This window comes from Odontesthes bonariensis, chromosome 22 (genome assembly GCF_027942865.1).
Source record: "Odontesthes bonariensis isolate fOdoBon6 chromosome 22, fOdoBon6.hap1, whole genome shotgun sequence".
NCBI classification, from domain to species: domain Eukaryota; kingdom Metazoa; phylum Chordata; class Actinopteri; order Atheriniformes; family Atherinopsidae; genus Odontesthes; species Odontesthes bonariensis.
The window spans coordinates 9187926-9206114 of record NC_134527.1 but is presented as its reverse complement, the minus strand read 5'-3'; the positions used below and the strand labels follow the sequence as shown (position 1 = coordinate 9206114).

At 40.7% G+C, this 18189-nt stretch overlaps 6 protein-coding genes and 1 pseudogene across 6 annotated transcripts; all 7 read right to left on the bottom strand.

Moving 5' to 3' along the window:
* Positions 1 to 422: 422 nt before the first annotated feature.
* LOC142372690 (heat shock protein 30-like) lies at positions 423 to 1177 on the bottom strand. The gene has a single exon (XM_075455641.1). It carries the CDS (start codon positions 1109 to 1111, stop codon positions 497 to 499), a length of 615 nt encoding a protein of 204 aa, XP_075311756.1. The 5' UTR covers positions 1112 to 1177; the 3' UTR covers positions 423 to 496.
* Positions 1178 to 2616: 1439 nt separating this feature from the next.
* LOC142372656 (heat shock protein 30-like) lies at positions 2617 to 3399 on the bottom strand (annotated as a pseudogene).
* Positions 3400 to 4896: 1497 nt separating this feature from the next.
* LOC142372645 (heat shock protein 30-like) lies at positions 4897 to 5745 on the bottom strand. Its single transcript, XM_075455599.1, has one exon. It carries the CDS (start codon positions 5677 to 5679, stop codon positions 5065 to 5067), a length of 615 nt encoding a protein of 204 aa, XP_075311714.1. The 5' UTR covers positions 5680 to 5745; the 3' UTR covers positions 4897 to 5064.
* A 1433-nt stretch (positions 5746 to 7178) lies between these two features.
* On the bottom strand, positions 7179 to 8026 carry LOC142372635 (heat shock protein 30-like). Its single transcript, XM_075455590.1, has one exon. The coding sequence runs from the start codon at positions 7958 to 7960 to the stop codon at positions 7346 to 7348; it is 615 nt and encodes a 204-aa protein (XP_075311705.1). The 5' UTR covers positions 7961 to 8026; the 3' UTR covers positions 7179 to 7345.
* Positions 8027 to 9353: 1327 nt separating this feature from the next.
* LOC142372671 (heat shock protein 30-like) lies at positions 9354 to 10320 on the bottom strand. The gene has a single exon (XM_075455621.1). The coding sequence runs from the start codon at positions 10228 to 10230 to the stop codon at positions 9616 to 9618; it is 615 nt and encodes a 204-aa protein (XP_075311736.1). The 5' UTR covers positions 10231 to 10320; the 3' UTR covers positions 9354 to 9615.
* A 1416-nt stretch (positions 10321 to 11736) lies between these two features.
* On the bottom strand, positions 11737 to 12566 carry LOC142372663 (heat shock protein 30-like). Its single transcript, XM_075455615.1, has one exon. The coding sequence runs from the start codon at positions 12499 to 12501 to the stop codon at positions 11887 to 11889; it is 615 nt and encodes a 204-aa protein (XP_075311730.1). The 5' UTR covers positions 12502 to 12566; the 3' UTR covers positions 11737 to 11886.
* Positions 12567 to 16490: 3924 nt separating this feature from the next.
* On the bottom strand, positions 16491 to 17852 carry LOC142372819 (N-acetyllactosaminide beta-1,3-N-acetylglucosaminyltransferase 2). Its single transcript, XM_075455801.1, has one exon. It carries the CDS (start codon positions 17850 to 17852, stop codon positions 16491 to 16493), a length of 1362 nt encoding a protein of 453 aa, XP_075311916.1.
* Positions 17853 to 18189: the final 337 nt, after the last annotated feature.

Genomic DNA, 18189 nt, shown 5'->3' with positions numbered 1-18189 from the left:
AAAAACAAAATAGTCAACTTCAACTCATGATGCTCTTCTAGTTTTCTCTGAAAGATATTTTGTGGCCAAATATATTGCTTGATTTAAGGGTTCCAAATAAACATGGCATCCATGTGTTTGTTTGATACATCACTTAAAGTGCCGCTTTCGTCCATCTCTGAATGTTTGAAATACCCAGTTATGGGCGCATGATCCGAATCTCATAACATGAAGGGCATCAGCTCTAATCGTGGGAAATGGTGTGTAACAGAGAGCAAAAACAAAAAAGACTTGAAAAGACAAGAGACAAGACAAGAAAAGTTGTAGAAAAATTATGCCTGCTGTGAATAACTGGTGAAAATTGTAGCTGACCTGGAATAAATATGATAATCATTTTAATGAATTGACTTTTATTTGTTTTCAATACAAAAAATATACACATGATGATCATTCATTAATATGAAATAGATCTGACTGGCACATCAACATGTTCATCAGTCCATGTCTTCAGGTAGTTCTATGCTCTGTTGTGCGTCTCTGGTCTGCTGTCTTCTGCCTGTGAACACAAACTCTGCTGTGTTTCCTCCTCTGAGCTCCTCTTGATAGTCAGCTCTCTCTCAGCCTCTTCCACACATGGAGCTTTGGCTGCCTGGATGTGGAGCTTTCCGTCTGGAGACAGGTAGCAGGTGACGGCTTCAGGGTTCAGCCCTTCGGGCAGATCAAACTCCTGTCTGAACTCCTGGAGTCTGTAAGAGTAGGAGCCTTTCCCGTCCTCCTGCTTCTTCTCTGTCTTCCCACTGACTCTCAGCTTCCTGCCCACCTGCCTGACAGACAGCTCCTCTGGGGAAAAGCCTTGAGTGTCCAGGGTCAGGCCAAAGTTTTCTCCCTCTTTGTCCAGCTGGTAGGAGACTGGTTGCAGGGCCACGCTGCTGTGGAAAGGCTCCGTCTCCTCTGGGATCTGTCGTTGAAATGTGTCCATCAGCTCCAGCCTGCTGCGCAGCGCCTGTAGGTTTCTCTGCAGGAGATCCTGCTGGTAGATCAGAGGTCTGACCTCTGGCCACAGACTGCGTACAGGCCAGTAGAAGTCCATGATTGGACCGAGGTCAGACTGGAGTCCACGAGAGCACAGCATCTTCAGGGTGTTTAGTGCTGAGTCCTCTTGTTGTGAGATCAAACTCTGTTCAGGTGTCTGTTCTCTTCTGTGTTGCTTTCTGTCTCAGCAGTGGGACTGTCCCAGCTTTATACTCTAACTGGAGGAGATCCAGAGTCTTCAGGAAGTTTCTGGTCGTTACCACAGACTTCCACTGGGTGGAGCTGTTTCACAGGAGTCATGACGTCACTCCATCCTTGTTGATGATTCAGTAAATGAGCTGTTTGGAATGCTCTCTGTTACCGTTAACAAATTGTGATCATTACTATGTAAACTATATCATCACATAGTAAACTCTCTGTGCTCAGGAGGCTTGTTCATCAGAATGTTTTAATATCCAACAACCTTAGATTTGCCCCTCTAAGTGTTGGAACAGCTGCAGAAAAGACTCCAACTAATGACCTGAAGTTCCAAACTAACTCTAATACTGACCTTGTGAACAGTGTCCCCGTGAAGCACCTCTTAGCCAGTAAAGATGATGGAAACTCGTTGGTCTCTTTTTCAGCCAGCGTAGTCTACTTTCATAAAAAAAACAACAACAACATCTCATACAAAGTTCAGAAAACACTCTGGCAAAGTGTACAACTGATATTTTCAAATGAATTTGAACATTTTTTATGATAGAATTCAAATTTAAAATGAAAACTTTTTCAGATTAAGATTTAATTGAGCCACTTCTGTTTCCTTTTTATCTCTAAGAAGATCTGGTGAATGAGTCAGTGACATGAAAGTAATTTTTAATACTAAGAAGAAAAATTTTCATCTCCCTTAGAGGGAAAAAAATGTCTTCACTTATGTCCTTTTAGGGACTTAAACTGGGGCTTATATATACTGATATTCAGTTGATTCTGAATCATTTGAGAGTTTCTTCCATAGTTTTCCATTCTTTGTGATCATTTTAATGTGGTCCCTACAGTCCCACTGGCATGAGCAGAAACAGTTCTGCAGTAGATATCACAGTCTGGTTGAGGAAAATGCAGTGCTGAGGTGAGATCATTTACTTTAAACTCATACACTCAAAACCAATATTGGAAACTTTTTGTTTCTATTGAAACATTTTCAACTATTTCCATTTGTGCAAGCTCTTTTTTCATGAGCTTCTACTGAATATATATCAGTTTGATGGAAGGCAGAGTGACCATGAGCCATCCTTTAAACACTCAAATTATTCAAAAACATTCCAAGTTTATGAACATACCTTTAATAGATCACATCATATATACATCATTTAATGATTAAAAACATTGGGAAAAAAATTCATTTTCAGTTTATACAAAGAAAAATCTTTTGATTAATTGGGGAAGGCGACACATTGGTGGAAGAAATTGCAATTATTAAGGTTATCATTTTTTGTTTGTTTGTTTTACCGCTGGGAAGATTCATATTTGAACCCTTATTGAATTTTATTGTTTGTTTCAAGATACGCTTCAAAGATTTGTGGAAAACACAGACAGTGCATGAGTAAAAATACCTTAAAAGACCTTAAAAAAGGTAATTAAGACATTTATTTTTTAAAAAATTAGTTATACACTTATACATACATTAATTTGGCTTCAATAAACATCAGAAATATACACATGATCATCATTCATTCATATGAAATAGATCTGACTGGCACATCAACATGTTCATCAGTCCATGTCTTCAGGTTGTTCTATGCTCTGTTGTGCGTCTCTGGTCTGCTGTCTTCTGCCTGTGAACACACACTCTGCTGTGTTTCCTCCTCCGAGCTCCTCTTGATAGTCAGCTCTCTCTCAGCCTCATCCACACATGGAGCTTTGGCTGCCTGGATGTGGAGCTTTCCGTCTGGAGACAGGTAGCAGGTGACGGCTTCAGGGTTCAGCCCTTCGGGCAGATCAAACTCCTGTCTGAACTCCTGGAGTCTGTAAGAGTAGGAGCCTTTCCCGTCCTCCTGCTTCTTCTCTGTCTTCCCACTGACTCTCAGCTTCCTGCCCACCTGCCTGACAGACAGCTCCTCTGGGGAAAAGCCTTGAGTGTCCAGGGTCAGGCCAAAGTTTTCTCCCTCTTTGTCCAGCTGGTAGGAGACTGCTTGCAGGGCCACGCTGCTCTGGAAAGGCTCCGTCTCCTCTGGGATCTGTCGTTGAAATGTGTCCATCAGCTCCAGCCTGCTGCACAGCTCCTGTAGGTTTCTCTGCAGGAGATCCTGCTGGCAGATCAGAGGTCTGACCTCTGGCCACAGACTGCGTACAGGCCAGTAGAAGTCCATGAATGGACCGGGGGGCAGACTGGAGTCCACGAGAGCACAGCATCTTCAGGGTGTTTAGTGCTGAGTCCTCTTGTTGTGAGATCAAACTCTGTTCAGGTGTCTGTTCTCTTCTGTGTTGCTTTCTGTCTCAGCAGTGGGACTGTCCCAGCTTTATACTCTAACTGGAGGAGTTCCAGAGTCTTCAGGAAGTTTCTGGTCGTTACCACAGACTTCCACTGGGTGGAGCTGTTTCACAGGAGTCATGACGTCACTCCATCCTTGTTGATGATTCAGTAAATGAGCTGTTTGGAATGCTCTCTGTTACCGTTAAGAAATTGTGATCATTACTATGTAAACTATATCATCACATAGTAAACTCTCTGTGCTCACAAGGCTTGTTCATCAGAATGTTTTAATATCAAACAACCTTAGATTTGCCCCTCTAAGTGTTGGAACAGCTGCAGAAAAGACTCCAACTAATGACCTGAAGTTCCAAACTAACTCTAATTCTGACCTTGTGAACAGTGTCCCCGTGAAGCACCTCTTAGCCAGTGAAGATGATGGAAACTCGTTGGTCTCTTTTTCAGCCAGCGTAGTCTACTTTCATAAAAAAAAAAACATCTCATACAAAGTTCAGAAAACACTTTGGCAAAGTGTACAACTGATATTTTCAGATGAATTGGAACATTTTTATTGTAGAATTCAAATTTAAAATGAAAACTTTTTCTGATTAAGATTTAATGGAGCCACTTCAGTTTCCTTTTTATCTTTAAGAAGAAATGGTGAATGAGTCAGTAACATGAAAGTAATTTTTAATACTAATAAGAAAAATTTTCATCTCCCTTAGAGGGAAAAAAATGTCTTCACTAATGTCCTTTTAGGGACTTAAACTGGGGCTTATATATACTGATATTCAGTTCATTCTGAATCATTTGAGAGTTTCTTCCATAGTTTTCCATTCTTTGTGATCATTATAATGTGGTCCCCACAGTCCCACTGGCATGAGCAGAAACAGTTCTGCAGTAGATATCACAGTCTGGTTGAGGAAGATGCAGTGCTGAGGTGAGATCATTTACTTTAAACTCATACACTCAAAACCAATATTGGAAACTTTTTGTTTCTATTGAAACATTTTCAACTATTTCCATTTGTGCAAGCTCTTTTTTCATGAGCTTCTACTGAATATATATCAGTTTGATGGAAGGCAGAGTGACCATGAGCCATCCTTTAAACACTCAAATTATTCAAAAACATTCCAAGTTTATGAACATACCTTTAATAGATCACATCATATATACATCATTTAATGATTAAAAACATTGGGAAAAAAATTCATTTTCAGTTTATACAAAGAAAAATCTTTTGATTAATTGGGGAAGGCGACACGTTGGTGGAAGAAATTGCAATTATTAAGGTTATCATTTTTTGTTTGTTTGTTTTACCGCTGGGAAGATTCATATTTGAACCCTTATTGAATTTTATTGTTTGTTTCAAGATACGCTTCAAAGATTTGTGGAAAACACAGACAGTGCATGAGTAAAAATACCTTAAAAGACCTTAAAAAAGGTAATTAAGACATTTATTTTTTTTAAAATTAGTTATACACTTATACATACATTAATTTGGCTTCAATAAACATCAGAAATATACACATGATGATCATTCATTCATATGAAATAGATCTGACTGGCACATCAACATGTTCATCAGTCCATGTCTTCAGGTTGTTCTATGCTCTGTTGTGCGTCTCTGGTCTGCTGTCTTCTGCCTGTGAACACACACTCTGCTGTGTTTCCTCCTCCGAGCTCCTCTTGATAGTCAGCTCTCTCTCAGCCTCTTCCACACATGGAGCTTTGGCTGCCTGGATGTGGAGCTTTCCGTCTGGAGACAGGTAGCAGGTGACGGCTTCAGGGTTCAGCCCTTCGGGCAGATCAAACTCCTGTCTGAACTCCTGGAGTCTGTAAGAGTAGGAGCCTTTCCCGTCCTCCTGCTTCTTCTCTGTCTTCCCACTGACTCTCAGCTTCCTGCCCACCTGCCTGACAGACAGCTCCTCTGGGGAAAAGCCTTGAGTGTCCAGGGTCAGGCCAAAGTTTTCTCCCTCTTTGTCCAGCTGGTAGGAGACTGGTTGCAGGGCCACGCTGCTCTGGAAAGGCTCCGTCTCCTCTGGGATCTGTCGTTGAAATGTGTCCATCAGCTCCAGCCTGCTGCGCAGCGCCTGTAGGTTTCTCTGCAGGAGATCCTGCTGGTAGATCAGAGGTCTGACCTCTGACCACAGACTGCGTACAGGCCAGTAGAAGTCCATGATTGGACCGAGGTCAGACTGGAGTCCACGAGAGCACAGCATCTTCAGGGTGTTTAGTGCTGAGTCCTCTTGTTGTGAGATCAAACTCTGTTCAGGTGTCTGTTCTCTTCTGTGTTGCTTTCTGTCTCAGCAGTGGGACTGTCCCAGCTTTATACTCTAACTGGAGGAGATCCAGAGTCTTCAGGAAGTTTCTGGTCGTTACCACAGACTTCCACTGGGTGGAGCTGTTTCACAGGAGTCATGACGTCACTCCATCCTTGTTGATGATTCAGTAAATGAGCTGTTTGGAATGCTCTCTGTTACCGTTAACAAATTGTGATCATTACTATGTAAACTATATCATCACATAGTAAACTCTCTGTGCTCAGGAGGCTTGTTCATCAGAATGTTTTAATATCCAACAACCTTAGATTTGCCCCTCTAAGTGTTGGAACAGCTGCAGAAAAGACTCCAACTAATGACCTGAAGTTCCAAACTAACTCTAATACTGACCTTGTGAACAGTGTTCCCGTGAAGCACCTCTTAGCCAGTGAAGATGATGGAAACTCGTTGGTCTCTTTTTCAGCCAGCGTAGTCTACTTTCATGAAAAAAAAAACATCTCATACAAAGTTCAGAAAACACTTTGGTAAAGTGTACAACTGATATTGTCAGATGAATTCGAACATTTTTTATGGTATAATTCAAATTTAAAATTAAACCTTTTTCAGGTTAAGATTTAATTGAGCCACTTCTGTTTCCTTTTTATCTTTAAGAAGAAATGGTGAATGAGTCAGTAACATGAAAGTCATTTTTAATACTAAGAAGAAAAATGTTCATCTCCCTTAGAGGGAAAAAAATGTCTTCACTTATGTCCTTTTAGGGACTTAAACTGGGGCTTATATATACTGATATTCAGTTGATTCTGAATCATTTGAGAGTTTCTTCCATAGTTTTCCATTCTTTGTGATCATTATAATGTGGTCCCCACAGTCCCACTGGCATGAGCAGAAACAGTTCTGCAGTAGATATCACAGTCTGGTTGAGAAAAATGCAGTGCTGAGGTGAGATCATTTACTTTAAACTCATACACTCAAAACCAATATTGGAAACTTTTTGTTTCTATTGAAACATTTTCAACTATTTCCATTTGTGCAAGCTCTTTTTTCATGAGCTTCTACTGAATATATATCAGTTTGATGGAAGGCAGAGTGACCATGAGCCATCCTTTAAACACTCAAATTATTCAAAAACATTCCAAGTTTATGAACATACCTTTAATAGATCACATCATATATACATCATTTAATGATTAAAAACATTGGGAAAAAAACTCATTTTAAGTTTATACAAAGAAAAATCTTTTGATAATTTGAGGAAGGCGACACATTGGTGGAAGAAATTGCAATTATTAAGGTTATCATTTTTTGTTTGTTTGTTTTACCGGTGGGAAGATTCATATTTGAACCCTTATTGAATTTCATTGTTTGTTTCAAGATACGCTTCAAAGATTTGTGGAAAACACAGACCGTGCATGAGTAAAAATACCTTAAAAGACCTTAAAAAAGGTAATTAAGACATTTATTTTTAAAAAATTTAGTTATACACTTATACATACATTAATTTGGCTTCAATAAACATCAGAAATATACACATGATGATCATTCATTCATATGAAATAGATCTGACTGGCACATCAACATGTTCATCAGTCCATGTCTTCAGGTTGTTCTATGCTCTGTTGTGCGTCTCTGGTCTGCTGTCTTCTGCCTGTGAACACACACTCTGCTGTGTTTCCTCCTCCGAGCTCCTCTTGATAGTCAGCTCTCTCTCAGCCTCTTCCACACATGGAGCTTTGGCTGCCTGGATGTGGAGCTTTCCGTCTGGAGACAGGTAGCAGGTGACGGCTTCAGGGTTCAGCCCTTCGGGCAGATCAAACTCCTGTCTGAACTCCTGGAGTCTGTAAGAGTAGGAGCCTTTCCCGTCCTCCTGCTTCTTCTCTGTCTTCCCACTGACTCTCAGCTTCCTGCCCACCTGCCTGACAGACAGCTCCTCTGGGGAAAAGCCTTGAGTGTCCAGGGTCAGGCCAAAGTTTTCTCCCTCTTTGTCCAGCTGGTAGGAGACTGGTTGCAGGGCCACGCTGCTGTGGAAAGGCTCCGTCTCCTCTGGGATCTGTCGTTGAAATGTGTCCATCAGCTCCAGCCTGCTGCACAGCTCCTGTAGGTTTCTCTGCAGGAGATCCTGCTGGTAGATCAGAGGTCTGACCTCTGGCCACCGACTGCGTACAGGCCAGTAGAAGTCCATGATTGGACCGGGGACAGACTGGAGTCCACGAGAGCACAGCATCTTCAGGGTGTTTAGTGCTGAGTCCTCTTGTTGTGAGATCAAACTCTGTTCAGGTGTCTGTTCTCTTCTGTGTTGCTTTCTGTCTCAGCAGTTGGACTGTCCCAGCTTTATACTCTAACTGGAGGAGTTCCAGAGTCTTCAGGAAGTTTCTGGTCGTTACCACAGACTTCCACTGGGTGGAGCTGTTTCACAGGAGTCATGACGTCACTCCATCCTTGTTGATGATTCAGTAAATGAGCTGTTTGGAATGCTCTCTGTTACCTTAACAAATTGTGATCATTACTATGTAAACTATATCATCACATAGTAAACTCTCTGTGCTCAGGAGGCTTGTTCATCAGAATGTTTTAATATCCAACAACCTTAGATTTGCCCCTCTAAGTGTTGGAACAGCTGCAGAAAAGACTCCAACTAATGACCTGAAGTTCCAAACTAACTCTAATACTGACCTTGTGAACAGTCTTCCCGTGAAGCACCTGTTAGCCAGTGAAGATGATGGAAACTCGTTGGTCTCTTTTTCAGTCGGCGTAGTCTACTTTCATAAAAAAAAAAACATCTCATACAAAGTTCAGAAAACACTTTGGCAAAGTGTACAACTGATATTTTCAGATGAATTGGAACATTTTTATGGTAGAATTCAAATTTAAAATTAAAACTTTTTCAGATTAAGATTTAATGGAGCCACTTCAGTTTCCTTTTTATCTTTAAGAAGAAATGGTGAATGAGTCAGTAACATGAAAGTCATTTTTAATACTAAGAAGAACAATTTTCATCTCCCTTAAAGGGAAAAACATATCTTCTCAAATGTCCTTTCAGGGACTTAAACTGGGGCTTATATATACTGATATTCAGTTCATTCTGAATCATTTTACAAAGTTTCTTCCGTAGTTTTCCATTCTTTGTGATCATTATAATGTGGTCCCCACAGTCCCACTGGCATGAGCAGAAACAGTTCTGCAGTAGATATCACAGTCTGGTTGAGGAAAATGCAGTGCTGACGTGAGATCATTTACTTTAAACTCATAGACTCAAAACCAATTTTGGAAACTTTTTGTTTCTATTGAAACATTTTCAACCATTTCCATTTGTGCAAGCTCTTTTTTCATGAGCTTCTACTGAATATATATCAGTTTGATGGAAGGCAGAGTGACCATGAGCCATCCTTTAAACACTCAAATTGTTCAAAAACTTTCCAAGTTTATGAACATACCTTTAATAGATAACATCATATATACATCATTTAATGATTAAAAACATTGGGGAAAAAAACTCATTTTAAGTTTATACATAGAACAATCTTTTGATAATTTGGGGAAGGCAGAAGTAATTGCAATTGTTAAGGCATTCATTTTTTGTTTGTTTGTTTTACCGGTGGGAAGATTCATATTTGAACCCTTATTGAATTTTATTGTTTGTTTCAAGATACGCTTCAAAGATTTGTGGAAAACACAGACAGTGCATGAGGAAAAACACCTTAAAAGACCTTAAAATGACCAATTAAGACATTTATTTTTAAAAATTTAGTTATACACTTATACATACATTAATTTGGCTTCAATAAACATCAGAAATATACACATGATGATCATTCATTAATATGAAATAGATCTGACTGGCACATCAACATGTTCATCAGTCCATGTCTTCAGGTAGTTCTATGCTCTGTTGTGCGTCTCTGGTCTGCTGTCTTCTGCCTGTGAACACACACTCTGCTGTGTTTCCTCCTCCGAGCTCCTCTTGATAGTCAGCTCTCTCTCAGCCTCTTCCACACATGGAGCTTTGGCTGCCTGGATGTGGAGCTTTCCGTCTGGAGACAGGTAGCAGGTGACGGCTTCAGGGTTCAGCCCTTCGGGCAGATCAAACTCCTGTCTGAACTCCTGGAGTCTGTAAGAGTAGGAGCCTTTCCCGTCCTCCTGCTTCTTCTCTGTCTTCCCACTGACTCTCAGCTTCCTGCCCACCTGCCTGACAGACAGCTCCTCTGGGGAAAAGCCTTGAGTGTCCAGGGTCAGGCCACAGTTTTCTCCCTCTTTGTCCAGCTGGTAGGAGACTGGTTGCAGGGCCACGCTGCTGTGGAAAGGCTCCGTCTCCTCTGGGATCTGTCGTTGAAATGTGTCCATCAGCTCCAGCCTGCTGCACAGCGCCTGTAGGTTTCTCTGCAGGAGATCCTGCTGGTAGATCAGAGGTCTGACCTCTGGCCACAGACTGCGTACAGGCCAGTAGAAGTCCATGATTGGACCGAGGTCAGACTGGAGTCCACGAGAGCACAGCATCTTCAGGGTGTTTAGTGCTGAGTCCTCTTGTTGTGAGATCAAACTCTGTTCAGGTGTCTGTTCTCTTCTGTGTTGCTTTCTGTCTCAGCAGTGGGACTGTCCCAGCTTTATACTCTAACTGGAGGAGTTCCAGAGTCTTCAGGAAGTTTCTGGTCGTTACCACAGACTTCCACTGGGTGAAGCTGTTTCACAGGAGTCATGACGTCACTCCATCCTTGTTGATGATTCAGTAAATGAGCTGTTTGGAATGCTCTCTGTTACCATAACAAATTGTGATCATTACTATGTAAACTATATCATCACATAGTAAACTCTCTGTGCTCAGGAGGCTTGTTCATCAGAATGTTTTAATATCCAACAACCTTAGATTTGCCCCTCTAAGTGTTGGAACAGCTGCAGAAAAGACTCCAACTAATGACCTGAAGTTCCAAACTAACTCTAATACTGACCTTGTGAACAGTGTTCCCGTGAAGCACCTGTTAGCCAGTGAAGATGATGGAAACTCGTTGGTCTCTTTTTCAGCCAGCGTAGTCTACTTTCATGAAAAAAAAAAAAAATCTCATACAAAGTTCAGAAAACACTTTGGCAAAGTGTACAACTGATATTTTCATATGAATTGGAACATTTTTATGGTAGAATTCAAATTTAAAATTAAAACTTTTTCAGATTAAGATTTAATTGAGTCACTTCAGTTTCCTTCTTAACTCTGAGAAGAAATGGTGAATGAGTCAGTAACATGAAAGTCATTTTTAATACTAAGAAGAACAATTTTCATCTCCCTTAGAGGGAAAAAAATATCTTCTCAAATGTCCTTTCAGGGACTTAAACTGGGGCTTATATATACTGATATTCAGTTGATTCCGAATCATTTTAGAAAGTTTCTTCCATAGTTTTCCATTCTTTGTGATCATTATAATGTGGTCCCTACAGTCCCACTGGCATGAGCAGAAACAGTTCTGCAGTAGATATCACAGTCTGGTTGAGGAAAATGCAGTGCTGACGTGAGATCATTTACTTTAAACTCATAGACTCAAAACCAATTTTGGAAACTTTTTGTTTCTATTGAAACATTTTCAACTATTTCCATTAGTGCAAGCTCTTTTTTCATGAGCTTCTACTGAATATATATCAGTTTGATGGAAGGCAGAGTGACCATGAGCCATCCTTTAAACACTCAAATTATTCAAAAACATTCCAAGTTTATGAACATACCTTTAATAGATCACATCATATATACATCATTTAATGATTAAAAACATAGGGAAAAAAACTCATTTTCAGTTTATACATAGAACAATCTTTTGATAATTTGGAGAAGGCAGAAGTAATTGCAAATGTTAAGGCATTCATTTTTTGTTTGTTTGTTTTACCGGTGGGAAGATTCATATTTGAACCCTTATTGAATTTCATTGTTTGTTTCAAGATACGCTTCAAAGATTTGTGGAAAACACAGACAGTGCATGAGGAAAAACACCTTAAAAGACCTTAAAATGACCAATTAAGACATTTATTTTTAAAAATTTAGTTATACACTTATACATACATTAATTTGGCTTCAATAAACATCAGAAATATACACATGATGATCATTCATTCATATGAAATAGATCTGACTGGCACATCAACATGTTCATCAGTCCATGTCTTCAGGTTGTTCTATGCTCTGTTGTGCGTCTCTGGTCTGCTGTCTTCTGCCTGTGAACACACACTCTGCTGTGTTTCCTCCTCCGAGCTCCTCTTGATAGTCAGCTCTCTCTCAGCCTCTTCCACACATGGAGCTTTGGCTGCCTGGATGTGGAGCTTTCCATCTGGAGACAGGTAGCAGGTGACTGCTTCAGGGTTCAGCCCTTCGGGCAGATCAAACTCCTGTCTGAACTCCTGGAGTCTGTAAGAGTAGGAGCCTTTCCCGTCCTCCTGCTTCTTCTCTGTCTTCCCACTGACTCTCAGCTTCCTGCCCACCTGCCTGACAGACAGCTCCTCTGGGGAAAAGCCTTGAGTGTCCAGGGTCAGGCCACAGTTTTCTCCCTCTTTGTCCAGCTGGTAGGAGACTGCTTGCAGGGCCACGCTGCTCTGGAAAGGCTCCGTCTCCTCTGGGATCTGTCGTTGAAATGTGTCCATCAGCTCCAGCCTGCTGCGCAGCGCCTGTAGGTTTCTCTGCAGGAGATCCTGCTGGTAGATCAGAGGTCTGACCTCTGGCCACAGACTGCGTACAGGCCAGTAGAAGTCCATGATTGGACCGGGGTCAGACTGGAGTCCACGAGAGCACAGCATCTTCAGGGTGTTTAGTGCTGAGTCCTCCTGTTGTGAGATCAAACTCTGTTCAGGTGTCTGTTCTCTTCTGTGTTGCTTTCTGTCTCAGCAGTGGGACTCTCCCAGCTTTATACTCTAACTGGAGGAGTTCCAGAGTCTTCAGGAAGTTTCTGGTCGTTACCACAGACTTCCACTGGGTGGAGCTGTTTCACAGGAGTCATGACATCACTCCATCCTTGTTGCTGATACAGGAAGTTAAACAAGATGTGTTGCATGCTCAAATAACTTATGCACTTTTTAAGTGCATTACTTTTCTGAAACCAGCCAGACATTTAAAATCAGCCCCTTCATTTATCATGTGAAAAGAAGCCTCTCAAACAATTCTTTATCAATTAATCCCTTGGATTGTATCCTGGCTACACTCACAACCATTCTTGTTTGTCTTTTCTTGGTTTTCTTCATTTTGTTTGCAGCAAACAAAGTAGGTCTCCCTAAAACGTCTCTGAAAATGAAAGATGCCTTGAAAGTTGTGATTTTAGGCTTTTACCTTTTCATTCTTAAATATTCCTACGTGAAATCTTTATTAATACATTTTTCAATGAACAAAGGCCTGTTGAGCAGCTAGAATACTGTATCAGACAAAACCCAGACATTTTTCTCCCAAAGGTTCAGCAACTGGTCTTATTTTTACAGACTGTTGTTAACAGAAGAGAAGAGGCTGTTATTTTTCACAAACATAAAAATGTCTCTTTCAGCTTTGGATATGTTTTCTATGTTCTATTGCGAAGAAGACAGTAGTCAATGAGTAGTCATTACATTGTGTTTTTGTTTACATTTAACCTAGCCTCTTAATGCTTTTATGATTGTGGTTGAATTTTATCTTCAAAATTTCTATGAGCACTTTCCATTTTCAGCAGGACATTTTTTAAACCCGTTTTCTGGCTTCAGACTATGAACATTCATCACTCAAAAGAGAGAAACCATAAATTTTACTTTCATGGTGGTGACATTTGCAACAGAGTCATCAAAAAAGTTTTTTTTTAATTATTTCAGTCATCACATTAAAGTTGTCTGTTGTAATCATGGCTACTTTATTTTATTCAATCCTAAGCTTTTACATGGCAGAATGAATGGAAAAATGACACAAGTGCAGTTTTTACGGTGAAACAAACAAATAGGCTAAAATTCTGTGTTTCCATTAAGGAGATTCAATACACTTTCATTTATCTGTGGAGATTTCTTCCCAGATGGTCCACCTTATGAGGTTGGTATCTCTCATTCCCTTTAATCCATCCTGAATCAGCAGAGGGAATGTAATAGAAGAATGTCACTGTTTATCGGTTTACCACAGATCTCCACTGGGTGGAGATCTTTCTTAGGAGTTCTGACAGGAGTGCTTATGTGATTATTCCTTTGCTCCCAGGATAGCGCCTGCAAATTCAACGCTTGTTTTGATCAAACCTTTGGAAGATTTAAGTGTGGGTTAGTTCAAATACCAAAATTGTTTATTTCTTTTAAATTATTTTAAATCCTATTTTTTCCAGATGCTCCATCTACTAGAAAATGCATTACAAACTGAACAAGTAAGCAAAATAGCAATAATAGTAAAGTGATAAACATTTTCAGAGCTTCTCCCCTCTTACTTTCACTTGTATAGACGGTTCATCCGCTCTGTAATGGTCCTCTTGTGGTCGACAGATGTACTTATCTCATGCTCAGGCATTACTCCAAAGCCACTGTCTGCCTATTAGTACCAAGATCAATTGTCAAGACTAGACAGGGATGGACTATAATATGTCCAGGAGAAGAGAAGACTGTTGTTATCATGTTAGGCTGCTGATGTGCGAGGTGCTTACTGCTTCAAAATGGGCTTTGTGTTAGTACTTCTTTTATAGAACTGATGTTGTTAAATGTCTAATTTTATATGTTAATTCAACCACGGTCATGCTAATCAAATTAAGACACTCAAAAAAATTATTTGAAAACATTTATTCACCCAAGAACATATCAGGCAGTTCTGTAACAACCCTTGACGACGGTAACAAACAATATTCCTGTTGATCGTGTTTTTATCTCCAATGACACTCCCATCCCTTTCAGTTTCAGTACAGATGATGTGATAAATTATTCTCTGCCTAAAGTGTCACAATCCATGGCTGGAAGACGATGATGAGTTTGGCCGAAACACAGGACTAACAGGTGGGAGCCAGGAAGGTGAAGAAAACAGTAACTTTTATTAGAAACATATACTCAAAACAAAGCAACAGACAAAACTCTGGAGAACTGACTGACTAACTGACTAGGATCCTGCAAAGGACAAAGATAAACCAGGGAGTATTTATATTGAGGGAGATAATGACTTGATGCAGAACAGATAGCAATCAGGGACAGAAAGCTGGTGTGGCAGGAAACAAAACTAACTGGAACAAAGGAAGCATGACCTACCAAAATAAAACAGGAAGGACGACAAACAGAACAAAACACTAAAACAGTAAATAAAAAAATTCACAGAACAAAATACAAAGTCAAGCATAATAAAGCCAGAATACCATGGCTTTAGGTCCCATACCTTCACAGAGATATTCATCACAGCCCCAACTAATACACTAATATATAACATCCTGCCATCACTTGAAGACAGTCACAGAAGTATCTAGCTATGGGCTGCTCTTTTTTTGTTTTTGGTGCCGTTAGTCCTTTTACTCATCTCTGCCTTTGGAAAATAAAGAAGTCAAAGTGGACTAAGATCTGCATTGTGGTGGAGTGAAGCTAAGGTAAATAATGAAGACTGTCCCATGCAGCTCTTGTCTGGACTATTCATCAGTGCTTTGTTGCTATTTATGTTGTGGCTTTTGTCTTTTCACCCCCTTTGTCATGACATAATCTGTTGTCAGCCCCTCCCCAGCTCTTGCCGATTCAAGCTAACTTTCAACCAATAAGTATTTGATTGATGCTTAACATCATTTCAGGAATCTGTGCCTTGTTAGCTTTTTGGATAACTGCACAGATGTTTATCTGAGTTCAGTCTGTGGGGACTGAAAGCAACTTTCGCATTTTGTTTTGAGCCTCCTTGAACTATAAATGTGTCATTTAGTAAAAATTACATCACTCTACTCTTAAAAATATAGATTTCCCATTTGTCATTGAGTGCACCATCCCCACGGCACCAGTAACAGCAATTACAAAACAAGCTTCAGTGAAATGTTGACCATAAAAAGCAGCAGTTTTAATGTTAGCCGCCAAAAACTTAAAGAAGAAAAAAGAGAAATGGAGTGACAAGGAATTACAGGGTTTATGGCTCTGATATGTGAAAGGAAATATGATGTTATTTCTTCATGGTGTTATCAATCATCCACCAACTGTTACATTCTGAGGCATGTGTTTGAACAACTTTGACAAGTCCAACCCATGACTCATGATGAGATTGTGGCTAAAAGATGGCTCACTAGCCTACCAGCTGTTTATGGTCAAACTACAGATGAGTGAAATGAAAGTATTTGAGAATAAAATTGCCAGTCAAGTATTTTTCAATCAGTTTTTGATGTGTGGTCTGAGCTCTCAGGCTATTGTACTGTATGATCTCTCATACCCTATAGCATGCTCCAATTGTTTTTGAATATCATAGAGTAATTTTCACATACCACTGTATTACATAAATTATAAAGTAATCTATTTACACGTACAATATGTAAAGTATTTTATTTTTGGAATAGGAAAATAAAACTTTAAAGGTAGGAGTGCACAGGCATACAAGTAGTGATTAAGAGAGTATCACATATGTGTGCCCTTACTCTGTAATGCTATCATAGTAAAAGTACCTTCTGAGGTAGATTAGTCTCCTCCTTGGAGTTGCATAACTCTCCAGAGGCAGGTTGCAATATATGTGACTTTAAACAGGTGCTGCCTGCTTACCATGACAATGTAGTCTCAGCGTGTACTTTTTTTCAAATGAGTGCGGTGGCAGCATTCATCCCTTAATCACAGACTCTCATTTGGTTGGTAAATGAGCCTCAGCATTGACCGTGCAGATTCTGGAGCTGTTTCCATAGAGTCAGCATCTCCTTGGGACTCCGTTTGTGAACAAGCACAACAGATCTGTATGCACAGGGATTGCCCCGGTCGGTAACTGGGAGATCAAATGTTAAAAATCCTGGGTGATGGCTTGGAGAGAGCCCGAGTCTGTGCAGGCACATGCCAAGATACACATCGTCGATTGGGAAAAGGTGGACCCTCTCAGACACTTCTCTCAAACGTAATGCAAGTGAGCCAGAATACACCACCCCTCCTCCACCGGCATAAGAAGGGTACGCGCCTTTGTAAAAGTTTTCCGGTATGTAGTATTTAGCAGATGGCTCACGGTTTGGCATTGCATTACTGATCACATCCCCGACAAACAAATCCATATCAGTTTCATTTCTATTGGCTCTCCACAGGTTGTGCTCCTCCCTCTTCCTGTGCAGGTAATCCAGAAGGGCATCTGTTCGGACAAAGACATCATCATCCCCTTTGAAGACAAAGCTGGCAGTGGGGCAGTACTGCTGGAGCCATTGCCAGAGCAGCAAGTCTTTTAAGGTCAAATTAAAAAAAGTGTCTCTGAAATCCCACTGTAGAATATCCCCATACTTCTGGTTCTCAAGCTCAAGTAGGTTCTTGAGATCTGGGTGAGGACCTGTACTTGAGTCCTGCCTTCCAAGCAGAAAAACTGTGCGCACAAGTCCCCCTTTCTTATTTGATTCCCCCTTCACCAGACCACTATGTCCCCATGTTTCACGGATGGCCTGTCTGTTTTCAAAATGTCCCACTTGAGATTTCACGGCCATGAGGAGCATGGGAGAGTCCACTCCAAAGCTATCGTCGTTCCTCCTACACATACCAGGCTGATTGATAAGGAGGGGGTACTCCCTGCAGTGCATTGACTTGATAAATGCCCTCATTTGTTCTGGAAAGCTGTTCATGTCATGGACACGAGGGACTGAACACTTGCGTGACATGCAGTCAGAAAGACATTCATCCTCGATTTCCGTTAAAAGCTGAGCTTTCGGCTTCTTCATTATCCCAGTTGTGTTGTATTTTAACCCAACTGATCCTTTCAGTATTGGATTGTGCTGACGGTCCCAAGCATGCTGCAATCGGTTCCACAGCGCACTGTCCTCCAAACGAAGGTTCCAGAAAGAGCCAAGTGGGTGAGAGGCCACAGCAGAAGTATTAGCAGAAATCCCTGGGGCAATATAGTGAACTGTTATTTTTGGAGGAGCGTAGGAGATGGTGATGAATATGGACACCATGATGTAAATCAGAAGGTGGCCGGTCATCATACAAGGCAACAGACACATGCACAGCAATCTCCCGTTGCACTTGCAGCATTTTCCCATTGTGTACAAGTCATATACCTAGAAACACACAGACAAAAAATTTTCTTATAGTTTTATACAGTGGTAGCAGAAAGAAAAAAAAAAAACTAAAAAACCCTCCCTCTAACAGCAGAGCACTACAGTGACATGAGTTTTTATGGGATTTATAAACTGCAGTCAAACCTCTGGAGTTTCTGTCTCCTTGGTGATGGTGCAGTGGGGATTATTATCTGTTCTTGTCTGCACACTCAGAGCATCATCCTGTATACCTGTTGACAGACACACAGCCCCTGTAGACACAGCGTGGGACTTCTAAGATGAAATGATGTGGATTATCTTTATGTTTCATTGGATGAAT